The following is a 20,772-nucleotide window of genomic DNA, read 5'->3' as shown; positions in this document are numbered from 1 at the left end:
TTCCGTCCAACTGTCCCCTCCCTTAGTCCATGCCCATTGCTTGTGCATCTAGTTCTTCTCAACATCTTCCTGTCTACTCCACTCTCTCCTACTATGCTTAATTCCTGCACCATCTCCCTCCCTTTCCCCCTTTCCCTCTCCTCACTGACCTCCCCCCAAAACATTCCCCATACCTATAATTCTTTTCCCACTCTCGTTGCCTACTTAGTCTGCCTTTGTTTCAATTCCCTAGCTTCTGTTGTTGGTTGTTGTGATACAGTTTTCATTTTAATGTTCATAGTTTTGATCCCCTTCCTCCTAAACAAGTCCCTTTAACATTTCATATAACAGTGGTTTGGATCTGATGAACTCCTTCAGTTTTACTTTGTCCTGAAGGCACTTTCTCTGCCATTCTATTCTGAATGACAGCTTCGCTGGATAGAGTAATCGTGGTTTTAGGTTTTTGTTTTGCATTACTTTAAATATTTCTTGCCAATTCCTTCTCGCCTGCAGAGTTTCGTTTGAGAAATCAGCTGATAGTCTTATGGGGACTCCTTTGTATGTAATTATCTTCTTCTCTCTTGCTGCTTTTAAGATTCTCTATCCTTAATTTTTGACATTTTGATTCTAATGTGTCTTGGTGTGGTTCTCCCTGGGTCCAGTGTTTTTGAAACTCTCTGTGCTTCCTGGACCTGTAAGTCTATTTCCTTCCCCAAGTTAGGGAAGTTCTGCTTCATTATTTTTCACATAATTTTTCATTTTCTAGTTCTTCTTCTTCACCTTCTGGCAACCCTATGATTCGGATGTTGGCCCACTTAGAGCTGTTCCGTTGCCTCTTTCTGCACTTGTTGACTGTTTGTTGCTTCCCTATGTTCTGATTTGTTGATTTGATCCCTGGTTTTCTTTCCCTGACCACTAGTTTCATATGTGTTTTCATTCATTTCAGAAGGACTGGCCTTCATTCCTTTCCTGTCTTGTTTAAGATCTGCTGTTAGGTCTGTAAGCATTCGTATATAACCAAAGCTCTGAACTGTGCCTCAGAAAGATTTCCTATCTGCTGCTCCATTAGATTAGATATCTGCTGTCTGGTCAGCTGCGTGACCGGGATCTCTATCATGATCTGTGCCATCCTGACAGTTTTTTTTTACCTTTGCTTCCTTGGCGGGGCTGTCACACCTCCTACATTATAGGGGGTGGAGCCCCGTGCACTCGTCACTACCAGGTGACCCTTTTCACTACACTACGGCGTTTTGTGTGGGGGTTGGGATCCAAGATGGATTCCTGCTCTTCACTCTCCACTGAGAGACTGGGAGCCTCCTCCTCCATCCCCACGTCCTCTGGCCCTCACAGTCAGAGGCAATGGGGATCTGCCTTCCCTGGCGTTGGAATCACAAGCTGATGGGTTTGGTCTGCAGTCGGAGGTGCTCCCAGGCACTTCTCGCCTCCCCTTAAATACAAGTGTCTGTGCTTACCGCTGTCCCAGTGCTGCTACCGCAGCTGCCACCGCCAGCACAACTTGACCTCTCCGCCCCAGCTTCGCCCTGCTTACTCATCCAGACGAGCACCACTTCTTTCTAACTTCATACGTTGGACTTCCATGTAGCTTTATTTTCTGGAATTTCTGGTTATTTCTGGTTTTGCGGTAGTTGTATTCCTTCTTAGTAGTGGAGGGAGATGGAGCATGTCAGTCTAGGCCTCCAACTTGGCCAGAAGTCCCATTGGTTGATACTTTATAATTTTTATTTTAATAATATTTCATTGATTGTATTTTATGCTAATAAAGTTGTCATGATCCGCCCCCCTCTTTGCTCCCCTCCAGCCAGCACAGCCCCCCCACACACAGGTAATCCCTCCACCACAGTTCATGTCCATGATTCATGAGTATTAAGTTCTTTCACTACTCTTTTTCCAATACTGTGATTTACATCCCCAAAGCTATTCTGTGACTACCTAGATGTACTTCTTAATCCCCTCACCTCTTTACCCATTTCCCCACACTACCTCCCATCTGGCAACCATCAAAACGCCTTCCATGATCTCCAGCCAAGATGGAGGCCTAGACACAACTAAGAAGAAATACAACTACCTCAAAATTAGAGACAACCAGAAGTTCCAGAATATCGAACTGCATGGAAGCCCAACAAACAAAGATATAAAGAACAAATACTAATCAGACAGGTAGAAGGGGACGGAGCCGGGGCACAGAAGATGGCTGTGGTGGTGGCGCCAGCGGCAGGCTGGTGGAAAACACAGTCACACATTTTAAGAAGTCAGGAGGGACACCTGGGGAGCACTCCCAGCACCAGACCAGACCGCGCAGCTCACAGTTCCGGCACCGAGGAAAACAAAGCTTTATGCTTCTGACTATGCAACCAGTGGGGGTTGGGGCGGAGAAAGAAACTTCAGGTCTCTTAGAAGAGTCCGCTTGTTTAAAGGGCCCCCTCTGTCCTAGAATGTCTGCAGACCCACCCATTCTGAAAATGACGGCCAGGGGAACAGCTAGAGAGGCGCCAGTCCCATACAGAAGTGGAAGAGGTGCCTGGAAAAGGGGCAAGTGCCGAGCAAGCGGAATTGTTCCCTCTCAGACCCCTCCCCAACACACAGCGCCACAACGTGGTGAAACAGGTCACCCTGTACTGACCATTACCTAAGGCTCCACCCCTTACCATATAATAGGCACGACAGCTCTACCTAAGACACAAAGGTTAACAAACACAGGATTCTGTCAAGATGAGGAGACAGAGAGGTATGGCCAGAAGAGGGAACAGATCAAGGTTCCAGTGGGAGAACTAAGTGATGAGGAGATAGCCAACCTAACAAATGCAGAGTTCAAAACATTGGTGATAAAGATGCTCACAGACTTGATAGATATGCCTAAGTATGGTAAATACATAAGGGAAGAAGTGAAAGCTATGCTAAATGAAACGAAGGAAAATCCACACAAAACCAATGGTGAAGGGAAGGAAACCGGGGTTCAAATCCATGATTTGGAACATAAGGAAAAAAAAAAACAAGAATTGAAAAAAAAATAAGAAGAGGTTCAAAAACCTCTGGGACAGGTTTAAACATACCAACATCTGAATCATACGCGCGCCAGAGGAGTAGAGGAAGAGCAAGAAAATGAAAGCTTATTTGAAAAAATAATGAAGGAAAACTTCCCAAATTTAGCAAAGGAAATATACATACAAGTCCAGGAAGCACAGAGTCTCAAACAATCTAGACCCAAGGAGGACCACACCAAGACACATCATAATTAAAGTGCCATAGATTCAAGATCAGAGAAATACTTAAAAGCAGCAAGAGAAGAAAGTTACTTACAAAGGGGTGCTTATAAGACTATCAGCTGATTTCTCAAAAGAAACTTTGCAAGCAAGAAGGGACTGGCAAGAAGTATTCCATTTGATGAAAAGCAAGGACCTACAACTAAGATTACTCTACCCAGCAAAGCTATCATTTGGAATGGAAGGGCAGGTTGCAGGTTGCCTTTCATCACATTGAATACTGCTTACCAGTCTCTTCCTGCCTGCAAAGTGTCCTCTGAGAAATCAGTTGATAGTCCTATAGGCACCCCCTTGTAGGCAACTCTCCGCCTCTCTCTGGCTGCCTCTAGGACTCTGTCTTTATTTTTCTATGTTTCTAGTTTTGAGGTAGTTGTATTCCTTCTTAGTCGTGGAGGGAGACACAGCGTGTCTGTCTATGCCTCCATCTTGGCAGGAAGTCCACTTTTTTCTGAATATTTCTTGCCAATCCCTTCTAGCCTGCAAAGTTTCTTTTCAGAAATCGGCTGACAGTCTTATGGGTACTCCTCTCTAGGTAACTAAGTTCTTTTCTCTTGCTGCTTTTAAGATTCTCTCTTTATCTTGAACCTTTGGCATTTTAATTATGATGTATCTTGAAGTAGGCTTCTTTGCATCCATCTTGCTTGGGACTCTGTGCTTCCTGGACCTACATGTCTATTTCCTTCATCAAATTAGGGAAGTTTTCTTTTATTATTTTTTCAAATAGATTTCCAATTTCTTGGTTTTTTCTTCTCCTTTTGGCCCCCCTATGAGATGAATGTTGGACTTCTTAAAGTTGTCCCAGAATCTGCTTATACTACCCTCATTTTTTTGGTTTCTTTACTATTCTTGTTGTTCTGATTGGTTGTTTTTTGCTTCTTTATGTTCCAAATCATTGATCTGATTCTCAGCTTCATCCACTCTACTATTGTTTTCCTGTAAATTCTTCTTTATTTCAATTAATGTATCCTTCATTTCTGACTGGATCTTTTTTATGCTACTGAGGTCTTCACTAAGTTCCTTGAACATCCTGAAAATCACTGTTTTGAACTCTGCATCTAATAGATTGTTTATCTCCATTTCATTTAGCTCTTTTTCTGGAGTTTTGATCTGTTCTTTCAATTGGGCCATGTTTCGTTGTCTCCTCATTTTGGCAGCCTCCCTGTATTTGCTTCTATGTATTAGGTAAAGTTCCCTTGTCTCTGTCTTTGTAGTGTGGCCTAATGCAGGTGTCCTGTAGGATCCAGTGGCACAGCCTCCCCTACCACCCAAACTGGGAACTTTACGTGCACCCTTCATGTGGACTGAGTATACCCTCCTTTTGTAGTTAAGCCTTGGTTGCTGTTGACAGGTCAATGGGAGGAATTTACCCAGGAAAGTCAACTGTAGGAATTGGCTGTGACCACTGACCACCACCCTTTGCCCTCTGTGGAGGATCAGCAGTGCAGGGACAGGATGCTGGTGCTCTGATGTGGTCTGTAGCTGACCATTGGGTGTGCAGGCCCTGGGGTTTCACAGGTGGTGTAGGGCAAGGTCAGCCCCCACCTGTGTTTTGCTTGGGGCAGCCTGCCTGAGCTATAAAGCAATTTGGGAGGGCTGCTAGTTATTCTGGGTTTGGAGATTCCCAGGCGAACCCAAGCTGTGAATCTAGGCTGATTGCTGCTAGTGTTGGGCCTGGGACTCACTGAGGCCAGCTTTTGCTTGTTTGAGAGGATTTAGGAAGTTGTGAAGCATAAGCCAAGACCACCCATTCCTATGGAAAAGCAGCCTGGATGGGCCTGTAAGTTGGGTGGGGCAGAGTCTAAGGGGATCTTTAGGGCCAGGCAACCAATGTTAGCCAGATTGATGGAGTCTCAGATATGGCACCACCTTGCTGGCTCTGTGGGAAGAGAGTTCAGAAAAGGGACAATGGCCTCTGCTCACCTTGATGCCAGACACTTCAGTTCCTCCCTGTATGCTACTCATGCCTTTCAACCTGCTACGCTGGTGCTAGAGCTCAGAGGAAGTGAGTCGGAGCAGGTCAGTCTGTGTGTGGGTTCTTTAAGAGAAATTTCTTAGGGCTCCAGAAGTTTCTTCCACTCAGTCTCTGCAGCTTTTTGCAGCCAGAAGTTGTGGGGACTTATCTGGCCTAGGGTTCTAGTGCCAGGGGCCTGGTGCGGGGCTGGTATTCCTTGCTCCCAAGATAGCCCTCCCAAATTTTTAACTACCACACATGGATGTGGGATCAGCCCATCTTGCATCTTTCCCCCTTCTACCAGTCTGGATAAATGTTGTTTCTTTAATTCTGTAGTTGTCAGACTCCCATTCAACTCGATTTCTAATGATTCTGAGTGATGGTTGTTCTATATTTCAGTTGTAATTTTGATGTGGCTGTGGGAGGAGGTGAACTATGTCTGCTTATGCCACCATCTTGGTTGATTCTTATATGTGCCCTGACTAGGATCAAACCCCAAACCTTGGCGTATTGAGTCACTGCTCTAACCAACTGAGAACCAGGCCATGGCTGTTTGTTATATGTATTTTTTAATTGTAAAAAGATTTTAATTAGTTATTTTTAGTGAGAGGGGAAGGGATGGAGAAAGAGAAGGTAAGAAACATCAATTGGTTTCCTCTCACACTCACCCCAATGGGGAACCCAGTGGCAAACCAGGCATATGTCCTGACCAGGAACCAAACCGGTGACCTTGCACTTTGTGGAAGGACATCCAACAAACTGTGCCACACCAGTCAGAGCTGTTTGTTTTATTTTAATATTTAAGTTAAGATCATTATAAGGAGTGTTACAGTGAATTTACTTTAAGAACATTTCTGAGCCCATTTTCTGAATCAGTTGAATTAAACAATAATGAATTTCAAATGTTATCCAGAACACTAATACTAAAAATCAACGTTTCAATGCTTAAAGCGAAGAAATACAGTATGTACAGGGAATGCAGGGGGGCATTTAATTCATTTCATAGATTTTTTTCAACCTAACCATCAAGTCTATAGAATGTAATAACTAAGTTTTTGAGAAGGAACATAAAAACTATTTGAGTGTAAAGTAACATTATTTTCAATTCCAAAATCATATAATACCAAATTAGTTCAAAACACATATCATAAAATTAGATATGCTACATATCTGAAAGATAAGCACTAGTAAATTGTTGGACTAAAAAATGGCATGGGCATTCAAATTCATGACTTATTTTTTAAAAATATTAAGATTTTGGCCCTGGCCAGGTAGCTCAGTTGGTTAGTGTCTTCCTAAAATGCCAAGGTTGCAAGTTTGATCTCTAGTCATGGCACACGTAAGAAGCAACCAGTATAAGTGAAATAACAAATTGATGGAATCTTTGTTTCTCTCTCTCATTAAAATCAATAAATAAAAATCTTACCATTTTAAACATTCTTAGTTATTGGTTATTTATTCTAATGACATTATTTAGCACAAAAAAAAAAAGATTAGAAATGTTATGTGGGTAAATAATAAGGCTTCTTCATAAAAATCTGTCCTGTAATTTATTTTCCATGAGAGGCAGCAACAGAAAATGCCAAAGAAACACTTATCAATTAAAGTTTGGTATGCATGGTTTTAATCTAGTGGACCATATTGACTGGCCTCCAAAATATTAAAAATCCAGAGAATTGTATGTTCTCTTACCGTCCAAGAAAACACTGCCAAAGAGGACGATTCTGTGTTGCTAAATCGGAATCTTTAGAACCAAACAATTTAGCTAAAAGTCGAACAACAGCTAATCGCTCTTCTCCATCATTGCTCTAAGAGAAAAGAGAAAACAAGTGAATCCTGCAGTTTATTCATCAGATCACAGGAAATAAAACATTTCTGAGAAGCTACAATACCATATTCTGCTTATAATGAGAACTTTGAAATATATGTTCTCCAAGTTGATTCGATTCTATGTTAGATCGTCTGGTTCTTTGCTCTTTACTCAAACGCTTCCAAATGCTAATTTATGCCTACTTCACTGCTTGTTTGCAGTTTACATTGACGTTGTAGAAATATGAAGGTAATCATTCAATTCTAACATTGCCTAAAACTCCTAGAAAAAAATTCTGTGAAAGGCGAAACTATAAATGATTCCCCTCCCAATAAGCCTTCTTTACAAAAAAGCTTTCCTATAATTTGAGCTCCAACATAATCCCATATCAATTAAGGTTTTGATATGTGACATTTATTTATTAATTCATTGTTGATACTATTACAGATGTCCCCCTCTTTCACCTCTTTGCCCCTTTAATCAAGGACCCCCAACTGACTACAGAACAAGGTAATAATTCAGGAAAACTAATTTTAAAAGAGGAACAAGAATGTTAAGTGGATCTAAAAATGAACTGAATACTACAAAAAAGCAAAACTTAAAAGTTGTTTTTGATGAGGGCCTCCTATTTTCTTATCCTGAATAAATATATATAGTATGACATTTCTGTTTCAGTCTCACTAGTGATGTCATGTCTTAAATTATGAAAACACATGGTGTGTGACACTTTTTAAAAAAATCATATATTCACTAAGAAAACAAAGGCAATAACTAAAGCAATTGCTGCTTTTAAGTGTTCAATATCTAAAGTAATACCAGAAATCTAATAAACAAATATTCATGGAGAAAGACAGTAAGTTGTCCCATTTTTCCCTCTTTGCCCCCCTTCACCAACACCCCCTTCTCCCTCAGATACCTCCCTGCAACTGTATAAAATTTAAAATAAATTATTTGAGTGAGGCTGGAATATGATAACAACGATAAATTTTTTGGTGCAAAAATAATGTACAGCTATACTATTAATCTATCCCAAAGTGTATTAAGATATTACATAATACATTGTTTAAATACAAATACATATATATGTAATTAAAACAGTGGATAAAAATTAAAAGATTCTGCATCAATAATTTATCAGTGACTTTCTAAAAATAAACAAAAAATCTCAAAAGGCTACTCTTAGCTGTTTTTTTTTCATCCTAGCTAGAAAAGGTAACTAACTCCATTATTATTTCTAATTGCAAAGTAACTGATTCAGAATAATTCTCTGCAATTTTTACTCCAAAATAAGGCAATTGTAACTACTATAATGCTTTTAAATTTGGGGAATAAATGTAAATGCCTCTCTTTCTCTCTGCATGCCATGAAGAAAGTCCTAACTATAAAATGTGGTAAATTTCATGATTACTATATAAAATACTGAATATAAAAAGCTTTTCAAGGGCCTGGCTGCTGTGGCTCAGTGGATTAAGCGTCGTCGGCCTGCGAGCCAAGTGTTGCTGGTTCGATTCCCAGTCAGGGCACATGATTAGGCTGCCCGGCAGGTCCCCAGTTGGGGGCGTGAGTGAGAGGCAACCACACAGTGATGTTTCTCTCCCTCTCTTTCTCCTTTCCCCTCTCTCTAAAAATAAACAAAACAAATAAATTATTTAAAAAAAAAAAAGATTAAAAAAAAAAAAAGCCTTTCAAAAAGTTCAGGATATTAAACAAACATAAGGTGTTATCTTCTGTAAGCCAGGATAGGGGATGAAGTGTCAAATTTCATATTTTTTTGAGGAGTTAATAAATTTCTTATTTAGTTATTACTTATTTAGTTATTAAAAAAATACACTCCTAAGTCATACAGTAAAATTTTTATCCTTGATCTGTACTATGAAAGGATCACATAGGTGTAACAAAGACCCTGTGATCACTCAGTATGAAATCTTTTGATGTTCTAAAACATATCTAATAATAAATACCATTTAATAACGTGTATCATAACTTTTTGAGATGCTATATGTCTATTTTTGTGTCATTGTGTTTATCAAATACTTAACAACTAGGTTTGTTATAATTTTGCAATGTAAATTCTATGACCCATATGAGAGATACTGTTTTATTCAATGATCCAAAAACGTATACCTTAACTAAATATAAAAAGATAAACTGAACTCATATTTTATTCTTTCACATTAAAGAAAAACTATGTCATATATATTTTTCCTTAAAGCTTAAAGGGCTTAAAAATTATAAGTCAGTCCTACCTTCAGTTTGAATTCAAGCTGTGGCATGACAGATAATAATAAATGAGGATCTATAGCAAAAAGTTCCTGAATCAGGTCAAATACATGTTCTGACAAATCACTTACTGACGATCTTCCCAGCACCAGGACTTGATTGAAAAACTATAGAAGACATTAAAACAAAAATAAAACCTCCATTTCATCTGAAAACTTGGATAGGTTTTTAAATAAACATGTTAAAAAAAAACTACGTAATTAGTTATTACATATACAACTGAAAGGGATGAACTAGATGTTTCGATTAATATATGATATGACAGTCACTAAAAGAGATGAAATAAACCTTTAAATATCAAAGTATGAATATCACATGGAAGAGAAAGGTAAAAAAGAACTGAGTTGTTAACTTTCTTTCAAATTAAGATATTCCTAGGAATCTTAACTTTCATTAAAACGAAACAATTTAGATAATTTATGTAATTCATCATAGAGAATTTTATAGGAAATTTTCTAATAGTAAAGAAAATTTCTTAAGTCTTAATTAATCTTATTTTTATTTGAGTGTGACCCATTTTTTGATGACTTTAGTAATAAAGAGTATTTAAAGGTGGGGATAAGTTTTTTAAAAAATAACACTCAGAAAGTCAAATACATTTGACTTGGAGGACAAAGAAAGAAAAGCTGATGCTATAAAAGCTAACTGATAATTTAAAAGAATGTTAGGAAAAAAACAGAGAATGTAATATCAAGAAGACAAATTAAATGACACCTCCACTCCCTGACCACACGCATACACGCTTAGAAAAAAGTATTAAATTTAAAAATGCTAAAGAGGCAGTTGTATGTAGCTAACAGAAACATATATTTTTCTGATAGTATCATCAAATGATATTTCTTTTGAAGAGCAACACACTTTTGTTCTAAATAGATGAAACCGTTTATAGGCTAAGTAAGCCTATATTGAAAGGTTCTAATAAATTAGTACATGGATTAAGAATTATACAGTTATGGAATAAATGCAGGCAGAAATACATACGTTGGCAATGCATGCCTCAATAGTCTGGACTGTCCTTTTCAATAGGACTTTTGCAAGGTCAAATGACTGTTTATTTAAGTTCTGTAACAATAAAAATATACAGTTACAAATGATGGCACCATTAGAACACGACAGTCTTCAAATATAATGGAATTCCATTCAAGGTTTTACCCAAAATGTTCTTGTCAAATGGTCTTAAATGCAGAATTTGGAAATAACACAACTATGACTCAAAAACTAAAATAATATATAAGTTAGCCAAAAACTCAACCCTATATCAACTTCAGTTTTACTAAACTCAAAATCAACCTAAGGCTTTTGGTTTTGTTTGTCAATCAACTTGAATGGGCAATTATAACCACGTATCCCTAAACACACACACACACACACATCCCTTCTAAACCACGATCTTAGTATTTCATTGTCTGTTCAACATGTGCTGAGGAGGGGTAGACCTGGAAAGTTTTCCAAGTAGTAAAACTGTCAATCAATTATATTTTTGAAATGCTGAATACCGTGTTTGCTCTTCAAGATTCCCAACAAACTGTAGCACACATATTAACGGGTCTAAAAAACACTAGAAAAAAAATATGTATTTAATTTTCACAAAACTAATGAAAATGAATTCTATTTTGAAGAGTACCTGTTAATATCATTTTGCACCTCTCCCAAAAAGAGACTAGGAAGCCCTATGCTCTAGGTCAGTAGTCGGCAAACTTAATGTGCCAAGAGCCAGATGGTAAACATTTTATGCTTATGAGCCACATGGTCAATGCTGCAACTACACAACTCTGCTGCTGTACTGTGAAAGCAGCCATAGACAAAATAAAAATAAATGAGCATAACCGTGCTCAAATAAAACTTTATTTGCACAAATAGGCAGTGGGTGAGATTTCTGACCCTAGCTTCAGGCTTTTATTCCACTGGCAAAAGGGTAAGATTAGCTCAAAATAAGACAACCCTTCTATTTCTTGAAAGGGTATATTATTTCCCACTCATAAAAATACTAACTAGAATATAAACATCAAGTACACTATCCATTCCTCTCAAAGTTTTCTCTTATTTTGCGTGACATAACTTATACCCCTTTACCACACTCTCAAAATTTTGACCAATTACAGATACATTTCAATAAAATACAAATAATATTTAGAAACTCAAGAGAGTCAAGAGAGGAAGAATTTATAATTAATTACATCTAACATCTGATAATAGGTCACTAACCCATTAGAGAAAAAGAACAAGAGGGTAAATATTAATAGTGGGGCAGGGCTGAGTACAGCCCAGTGGTGGAGTTTATGGGAAGCTAAATTCTCCAGTTTCCTTGGGAGGATCTAACAGAGAGAAACAGAAAAAGGAAAAGGGGAGGAACACACAGCTCCAAATCATACTTTTCCCTTAACCACAGTTAATGTTAATAACTAATGGTAATAACCGTGGTTAACATTAAACATAGCTCCTGCTTCTTTCCAAATCTTTTTCTGAAAGTGCCCAAAAATGTAGGGCATGGATTTTGTAAGAAATACAAAATTCCTATGTTCCACATCTATGTTACACAGAAGAAAATACATTTTCTTTTCTTAAAAAACAAAGTAACAACAAAAAATACAACAAACTAACCAAGACAGTATTCTAACCCTTTATAATTCCCAGATTAGATATGTTATGAATTTGAAAATTTTTAATTTTCCAGAAAATAGGTTGCACTTAACTGAATGAAAATGTCCCACAATATAATATGTTAATCAATGTATCTTCCAAAACTAATAACAGCTACAAGATTGATGTGTGCTACTCCATTTTATTTAGGCTGAAGAATGATAGTAGGAATAATTACATGGGATCACAAATGGTGAAAAACAATTATTTTTCATATGTGTAGTACTATCTTAAAATATTAACCTTTAATATTTTCATATATACAGACCTTGTGTGCAGGAATGAGGTTAATAAGAATGGAGTCCAATAATTCTTGAGTAACTCCATCACCTTCCATGATGATAGAACTCATCAAGTCTAGCATGTGCATTTGTACTTTCTTATTGTGGCTATTGCTGTAAACGTAAACACAAGAAAAGGCTAAATAAATAAATAAATAAATAAATAAACAAACAAATAAATAAATATCCAGGCATACAAAAAGAATATTAAACTTCCCAGTTTAAAACAAGTATGTCAGCTACCCAAGAATTTTCAGTTGAGGGAATCATGCCAATAATGGCAAAGAAATTTTGGCTGTCCTATGTACTTTCTCCTTCTTTTGACTATCACAATAGCTATAAGGTATTGTAAAATATTTTATAAAAACGAAGACCTTTAAAATAAATTAAGACCTTACACAATTAGGATTCAAGCAGTAAGTTAAATTCAAAAACAAAAATGTCAAGATGAAAGACCACCTTTGCATACACGGCCCCAGATTTTAAAACATGATAAAAATTTAAGGACAGCCCTGGCTGGTGTAGCTCAGGGGACTGAGTGGCCATCTGCGAAACAAAGAGTCGCTGGTTCGAGTCCCAGTCAGGACATATGCCTGGGTTATGAGCCACGTCCCTGGTTGGGGGAGAGCGAGAGGCAACCACACATTGATGTTTCTCTCCTTCTCTTTCTCCCTCCCTTTCCTTCTTCTAAAAATAAATAAATAAAATCTTTTAAAAAAATTAACTATAAAAACAAACAAAAAAAAAGACAAGATAATGAAGGTAGTTTTTCATCCATTTTATCCTTTCAGATATTAATGCATTACCCAAAATAAAACTACAGACCACAAAAAAGCCTAAGCCATAAGTTACATGTAATTTATGCTATATACATTTGCCACTAAAAGTTTTAGTTCACCAACACTGAAAATCAAAAGTCTGATAGAAAAGGCTTACCACAACTTATGACTAGAAGATGCTAAAAATGTCATCCTGGTAGTTCTCAAAGAATTTCAAACAAACAAATAAAAAATGAACATGGTATAAAGCCAAGAATTAGTTTTGGTCCTGCTTCCTTAGCCAGCGAGGAGTCAACTGTAGTCCTTAATAAATATGTCTACTGCTGATACAAACTTACCTAAAAAGACCTATTATAACTGGTAGAACATCTAGGCTTCTCTCCTTATAACTTCATCTTAACCAAACACTTGACCTGTCCATTTTCACATTTGTCAGAATATATATGTAAAGAAGTCAAGAGAAATGTTATAATTTAGTTATACTGCTATAGATACAGGAAAGTTTAAATCAAGATCAAACTAAATTTTAATATAATTTATGTGTCTCTTACGTATGATTAAAAAAAAAAGTTAACTTGAAATAATGTATAATAGACCTGCTGGGCACTTAGTGGTAAAATGCAAAGATGAAAAAATTTAAAGTTAGTTGAATAAATGTCCTGTCATTAGATACAAAGTTTTCTGTAACTTTAAGAAAGACTACTTTTGCATGCCTCCCAAAATATTTTCATGTTAAATCTTCTAAGAAAAACATTTCCTTGTAACTCTAAAAGATCTGATTGTAAATGAACAGCAAGAAAAAAGACAAACAGAAATTTTCAAAAATAACTTACTTGATCACTGAGAAGAGAGTTCTAAAAAGCTGAATAAAAATTTCATTGCAATCTTCCAAATCAAAGCAGATGTTATATGATTTAACCCAAGCTAAATTCTTAAAATAAAAAAAATAAAAAAATAAAAATTATTTACACAGAAGTTACACAAAATCAAATTCAATAAAATTTAATTTTTAGAATTAAAAATCTATTTAAAGTTCATAAAAGTCCAACATATAAAATTACAACTGTTGAAGTAATCATGTACTCTGATCTTTAAAAAGACATCTATCTGTTGGCATTAACCTTCTCTAATTGAAAAATACTAAATTTTAGACATATATAACATATAAAATATAAAAAGCAGTGAAAAGTAATTCAAGTTAATTGCTTTTTGATTTAAAAAAGAATAAATACAGAAGGACGAAAATAAAGTTTCAAATAGTATGAGTTTTCCCACTGGGATATACTTTATCTTTTCAGGATATGAAGAGCAAAAAGTAAAATAAAAGACATTTTATTAAGTGAGATTTTTATAAAACAGAAAGATTCATTTTATATTATAAAGCTACTATTAAGAATCTTCCATCCCTCACTGGTGTGGCTCAGTGGATTGAGCACTGGACTGTAAACCAGAAGTTCGCTGGTTCAATTCCTGGTGAGGGCACATGCCTGGGTTGCAGGCTGGGTTCCTGGCTGCCTCGATGTTACTCTCACACATTGTTGTTTCTCTCCCTCTCTTTCTTCCTCCCTTCTCCTCTCTCTAAAAGTAAATAAATACAATCTTTTTTCTTTAAAGAATTTTCTAGTGATATTTTTTAAATAAAATTTTTTTTTACCTCTAATAAATAAAAGTATCTATTAAACTGTGGACTCTTCGTATCCTCCAAACCTTTTAATTGTCTGGTAATAAACAAAAATATGTCCTGTTAAAAAAAATAAAATATATTAATTTAAGACACAAATACTTATTCTTTCACAGCACACTAATATATACACATAAATTTTCTCTCTTACAAACTACAATGAAAGAAAATTCTCCTTTTGCCAGCTGATTTGGAACTGGCCTATTCAAAGCTGGAAAAGAGCAAATCATATAAAATTATATCCTTTAGCAGCAAAAATAAAAAGCAGGATTTGATGAGTTCTCGCTAGACCTACTAGGTCTCTTCTCAGGTTGGCGCTCACCAAGGAGAAAGAAGGTCATGTTCAGTTTGAGCATCAAGATCATGCATCGCAATGGTGAGAAGCCAGATGAATTTGAGCCCGGCACCTCCCAGGCTTTGCTGGAACTGGAGATGATGTTGGACCTCAAGGCCCAGCTATGGGAGCTAACATCACAGTGGCCAAGGATACTGAGATGGTGGTGGTCAGAAAGCTATTATAATTTTTGTTCCAGTTCCTCAACTGGTCTTTCCAGAAAATCCAAGTCTGGCTGTTACAGGAGTTGGAGAAAAAGTACAGTGGGAAGCACACTGTCTTTATTGCTCAGAGGATAATTCAAAGTTAACTCAAAAAAGCTGAACAAAGAATAAGCAAAAGCTACTCATAGAACTGCACTCTGACAGCCTTGCATAAAGCAATCCTGGAGGACTTGTAAACCCAAGTGAAATTGTGGACAAGAAAATCCATGTGAAACTGGACAGCAGCTGGCTCATAAGGGTTCATTTGGATAAAGTCCAGCAGAACCATGTGGAAGCACAAGATTGAAACTTTTTCTGGTGTCTATAAGCAGCTCACAGGCAAGGATGTTAATTTTGAATTCCCAGAGTTTCAGATGTAAACAAAAATGACTAAATGTCATTCTCAGTAGAAGCAAAAATAAATATTATTGCTACAAATCTTTAGGCTTTCTCATTCTGACTATCTTGTCACCCTTCTTATACAACAGAATTTCCATTTTACTATCTTCATTGTGCATCATGGCAAACAATTATTTTCATTTTGAGGATATGGACACAAGTCTTTCCATTACTATTTCCTACATATAAATAATAATTTTCAGTACCTACTTTTGAATTTGATGTGTGACTTCCAAGTTGTGTGGAACAAAAGCCATAATAGATTGGTTCAAGGCTGTAATTTTCATGATGACAGTGCTTTGTTTCTTAATAAGATTTCTTAAGAAGTTTTAACCCAAAATAATATTAATATGGGACAAACTCGTTTTAGGACTACTTAAAAGAAAGCAGCTGAAAAGATTAAAATTTGCTAAGAATAAAATTATTCACAATATGAAATCAGCTCAAGATCAATTCAAAGCAGGGACTCCTCAAACATTTCAAAAAAAGGCACAACCACCTAGATGAGCATGATTCTGCAGGTAGAATAACTTGCAGGGAAAAATGGTCATCTGAATGTGTAAGTTCTGTTACACTACTGTTTTAAAAGGTGTCATTAATACATTATTTATCCCTTCAATTCAGCCATGTGGGCTTTGTGATGGGTTATCCTGAAGGTTAGATATGAGCAGACAGAGACTAGCTTTGATCTGTACTTTTAAACACCTCATAAAAATACCAGTCATTTTTGTAGATAATCAATAAAAGGTAACTAAATGGTTTGTTTTGCAATTTATGATATAAGCTTATGATGACAAGATGAATAACATGAAAGCTATGCTCCTAAGGGTAATATAAACTATAGAAGTATACCAATTTTGTAAATATTGTTATTTACCTTAAGTTTATCATGGGACGTATATGGAGCTTCTGGGGCATAAATTCGAAAGATGTCTGCCAGACAACATGCTACAAGGAGACGCACATCTTTATTGGGATTCCTGAGGAAAAATTCAGATGCAAGATGCAAGGCTAGTGGGAGATACTGCTGTTTTTCATCTTCTGAGTCCTGATCCATATCCATAAAAGTTTTTACTACCATCTGTAAAAATGTATACAAGAAAAATATAATCAACTCCTGATATTTAGAAATCAGTACAGGATATATATACATATATATTTAAAATTATCATTATAACACAGATGAGTAATCAAATAGTATCAGAGGATTCACAATCAGTTTTTGTAAATAATCACTAAGAATTCGGGTAAAGACACAAGCGTGAACAAGTATTAATTTTGGGGTTATTCACAGACACATTATCTGCATCTGCACCAGATTTATGAAGAACTAAGACTCTCATTATTCATTTTATATCTAGCCCAGGTAAAACATTTTTGGCATTATGTGCACAACCAAATCCATTTGATATTTTGTAGTATCACCAATTCTGTTTCTCTTATATTTTATTACCAAAGATGCTTTGATTTAGGCTCTTTAAAACTGCTATTTTATTTCACACTTTAAGGTTTGCAATTCACAATAGAAAGCCATGTTTAAATATTTTTATGTAGCTGTACTTCTGTTTAAAAGCTTTAATTATAAAATAACCTCTTATGATTACAAAATTAACGAACATTTTAGAATGACTCTAAAATGCAAAAAGGTTATAATTTTAAAAATCCATAATTTCTCAACCAGTATTTTACGGTTTGCTTTCTCTGTAAAGATAAAAATAACATACTATAATTCTTCATTCGTTTATTAAATCATGATTATTTCCTCATGGCTTCCAATTTCTTTAAATAAAGTAGACTTTACCTAACCGGTCACCATTGTCAAACACTGAATTTACACATCTATTTCTACTTTGCCAAGACTTTTTATCATAAAAAGTATTGAATTTTATCAAATATTTTTTTCTGTGCCTATTAAAGTGATCATTTTCCCACTAACTCTGTTAATACCGCTGTCATAATACTTTGTGTAGTGCTAGATGTGATTTGCTATTATACGAGGTGGGGCAAAAGTAGGTTTATAGTTGTGTATATGGGAAATAATACAATAATTAATAAATAACAATACAAGAATAAACTATTTTACACACTTACAACTGTAAACCTACTTTTCCCCCACCCTGTACTGTTTCAATTTAAATATAGTTTCTTTTAAGACAACTATGTCAATTTTAGCATTGAGGCTTGAAACGATTTGGTAAGTGATCCTCCTTTTCTATTTTATAAAAAGTTTATAGTAAGACTGGTTTTATTTTTCTTCCTGAAATTATTTAGTGACATTCAATTGATTGAAGAAGGAATCATCATGGAATTTAGAAAATATTATGAAATGAATGCCAAAAATATAAACTATTAATATTTGTGGGAGTACTGCAGCTAAAGTTGTACTCAAGGGAAATTTATAGCCATAAATGTATATACTACAAAAGAAGAAATATTGAGAAATCAGTGAGCTATATTTTCATCTAAAAAACTTAGGAGAATAACAAATTAAACATCCTAATAATAATATATGGTGGGGGAATCCTGTCACATGAAATAGAGTATCTGAAAAATTCTGCTTCTATGAAAAAAACTGAATCTGAAATTAAAATCCTTCCCACAAAGAAATTTCCAATGCCAGATAACTTCACCAGTAAAAAGTCCCAAATAAGAAAACTATGTACAGATATATATATATAGTACTAACTATTCTGCTCAAAATATGAAGTCCCTCCCTGCCATTCTGCTGTTGCAGCTTCTTATCTCGGTTTATAACTTAGTCTGTGAGAATCTGCTTTTAAAATACAAACATCCCTCTGAGAGTTAATACTTATTAGAACTTATATATTGGTTATCTATTAACATTTTAATAGAGATTGCTATCTAGTTGGAATGAATAACGATAAACACTGCAAATTGAGAAATTCTTAGGAAAGTAAAGAACATCAAAATTCATTCTGAAAGGACTAACCAGGCCACCTGAAACCATCATATACATAACCCTTCTACACAGATGTAGTTCACATAACCTCAACCAACAAAACTCATATTTACAAATGAGTAAACTAAGCATCAGTTTAAATTCTCTTGCAAGCTGACAAAGGTCAAAGGAGAGAGCATGCAAACCACAGAGATATTTGGCCTTTATCTTACAGGCGAAAACAGCCACTGAACTATTTTAAGTAATGGTATAATATGGTCAGATTTGCATTTCATGAAAATTTCTCTTCAGTTAAGAGGTAGCCAATAAAAGAATACCTTACTCACAAGGTTGATGAATCCATGAAAGCTAGCTCAGCATGACATTCAAGTCATTAGAGGCATCCTACCAACTATTGTGAAACAGAACAAGTTCAGTGGCATATGAGAGATGAAGAGAAATGGGCAAACTGTACTCCTAAATGCCGTAACTAAGGAGTTTTAAATCTTATTGTATAGGATACTGGAATCATCAAAAAATGTGGGGTTCCTTTTCTTCAATTGAAAAGATAAAAGATGTGTATTTGTCATCTACTGCTATGTAACAAAATACCCCAGAACAATAAGAAACAATAAGAAACATTTATTTACCACAAAGTTTCTGTGGAAAAGGAATTGGAGAGTGGCTTAGCTGGGTGGTTTTAGCTTAAGACTGAATAATCAGTCAAGGTTACAGTTATCTGAAGGCATGATTTGTTGAATTATGAATGAAATGACTAGCTCAGACAATCTCTACATGTATACATGTATATTAATCTTTCAACAACAATAAAATCCACCCCTCCTGGGTGAAAACATGTAAGTTTTGGAGTTCAATAAGCCTTACAATTTTTATATTAAATAGTGGGTTACTTACTTAAGTATACACACATGGACTGCCAGATAAGAATAAGCACTAAACTATTTGCCAAAATATACTCCTTTCTAGTTTCATATAATTATTTGTAACATAAATTCTTTTATTTAATATACATTTGACGTGAAACCTGAGAGAAGTAGACAAGGCAGGGAAACAGTTAATGCATAAGCCATTACAACTATAAAATTAAAAATTTTACATAATACACATTCTAATTTTGGAGTTCAACACATTAGAGCAACTTTTGGACCTAGAGCTCAAAGATCAAGCAACTTACTGACCAAATTCATCATATTATTGTCTTTTTGTTGCACCTAAATTATCAATTCCTTTTAAGAAAACTCCATTATACATAAGAGCCCAGACTGCTAATTTCATGTGAATTAGCTTCATAATGAATACAGTTGATAAAACTTACTTTCTATTATTCTCACACCTGACTCAGGCCCTTCTTACCTCATACTTCATTTTTGTTTCCTTAATTCTCAAAATCAAATACAGTGCTTCTAAGTTACTCTTAAAGATTTTATTTATATATTTTCTGAGAGAGGGGAGAAAGAGAGAGAAACATCAATCAGATCAGCTGCCTCTCACATGCCCCCAACTGGGAACCTGGCCTGCAACCCAGGCTTGTGTCCTGACAGGGAATTGAATAGGTGACCTTTTGGTTCACAAACTGGCACGCAATTCACTAAGCCACACCAACCAGGGCTAGATTACTGTTTAAGCATCTATTTTAAGTTGACCCCAATTCAATTCAAAAAATGGTTTCCCACTGCCTAGTACCTTGTGACATTTAAAACATCATAATTAATTTATAACTTTATCTCTTATGGGTATATATACACATGTATGTATATACAGGGTGGGGAAAATGTAGGTTTACACTTGTTTGTATAAAATATAATAATAAACAATAAAACAATAAATTGTTTTGCGTACTCACAACTGTAAACCTACTTTTGCCATATCTGAATTCATATGTATATATTTATATGTAAATATAAAATGTTACATTAATGTCAACTATCTAGTCACACTGGGATTCTTCATTATCCTCCAGAAACATCCAGAGCATCTTTACAGCTCTGCACAGAAAAAAGAACTCATAGAGAAAGCTCCAACACTTCCTGAAGAAATTCGTATGTGAATTACGTCCTTTATCTGCTTCTACTCCTCACTACTTTTCACCTCAAACATACTCTAAAATTTTATTTGTCCTTAAAGTTTCCTCCCAAATTCTACTTCCTTTTCTAGAAACCCTACGTGATCACCCTAGTCTTCATGAAAGGATCACTCACTCCTTTGAACTGATAATATTGTAGCAATTACAAAAA

General features: G+C 35.6%; 1 protein-coding gene and 1 pseudogene across 2 annotated transcripts in view; one reads left to right on the top strand and one right to left on the bottom strand.

The window, feature by feature from the left end:
- The window catches only part of PDS5A (PDS5 cohesin associated factor A), a 113,500-nt gene that overhangs the window by 59,469 nt on the left and 33,259 nt on the right, over positions 1-20,772 (bottom strand). For both annotated transcript variants that reach the window (XM_090266968.1, XM_090266969.1), the window contains exons 3-9: positions 16,496-16,699; positions 14,656-14,742; positions 13,835-13,932; positions 12,210-12,336; positions 10,283-10,363; positions 9,268-9,408; positions 6,904-7,019 (exon numbers count right to left, since the gene is read on the bottom strand). In XM_090266968.1, coding sequence (XP_090123094.1) covers positions 6,904-7,019; positions 9,268-9,408; positions 10,283-10,363; positions 12,210-12,336; positions 13,835-13,932; positions 14,656-14,742; positions 16,496-16,699 — 854 coding nt within the window. The remainder of the gene's footprint in view (positions 1-6,903; positions 7,020-9,267; positions 9,409-10,282; positions 10,364-12,209; positions 12,337-13,834; positions 13,933-14,655; positions 14,743-16,495; positions 16,700-20,772) is intronic.
- On the top strand, positions 15,022-15,599 carry LOC150020212 (small ribosomal subunit protein eS7 pseudogene; annotated as a pseudogene).

Source organism: Furipterus horrens, unplaced genomic scaffold (genome assembly GCF_987537825.1).
Source record: "Furipterus horrens unplaced genomic scaffold, mFurHor1.1.pri manual_scaffold_2, whole genome shotgun sequence".
NCBI lineage: Eukaryota > Metazoa > Chordata > Mammalia > Chiroptera > Furipteridae > Furipterus > Furipterus horrens.
The sequence above is the reverse complement of the archived record's forward strand: the minus strand, read 5'-3'. Positions and strand labels throughout refer to the sequence as shown.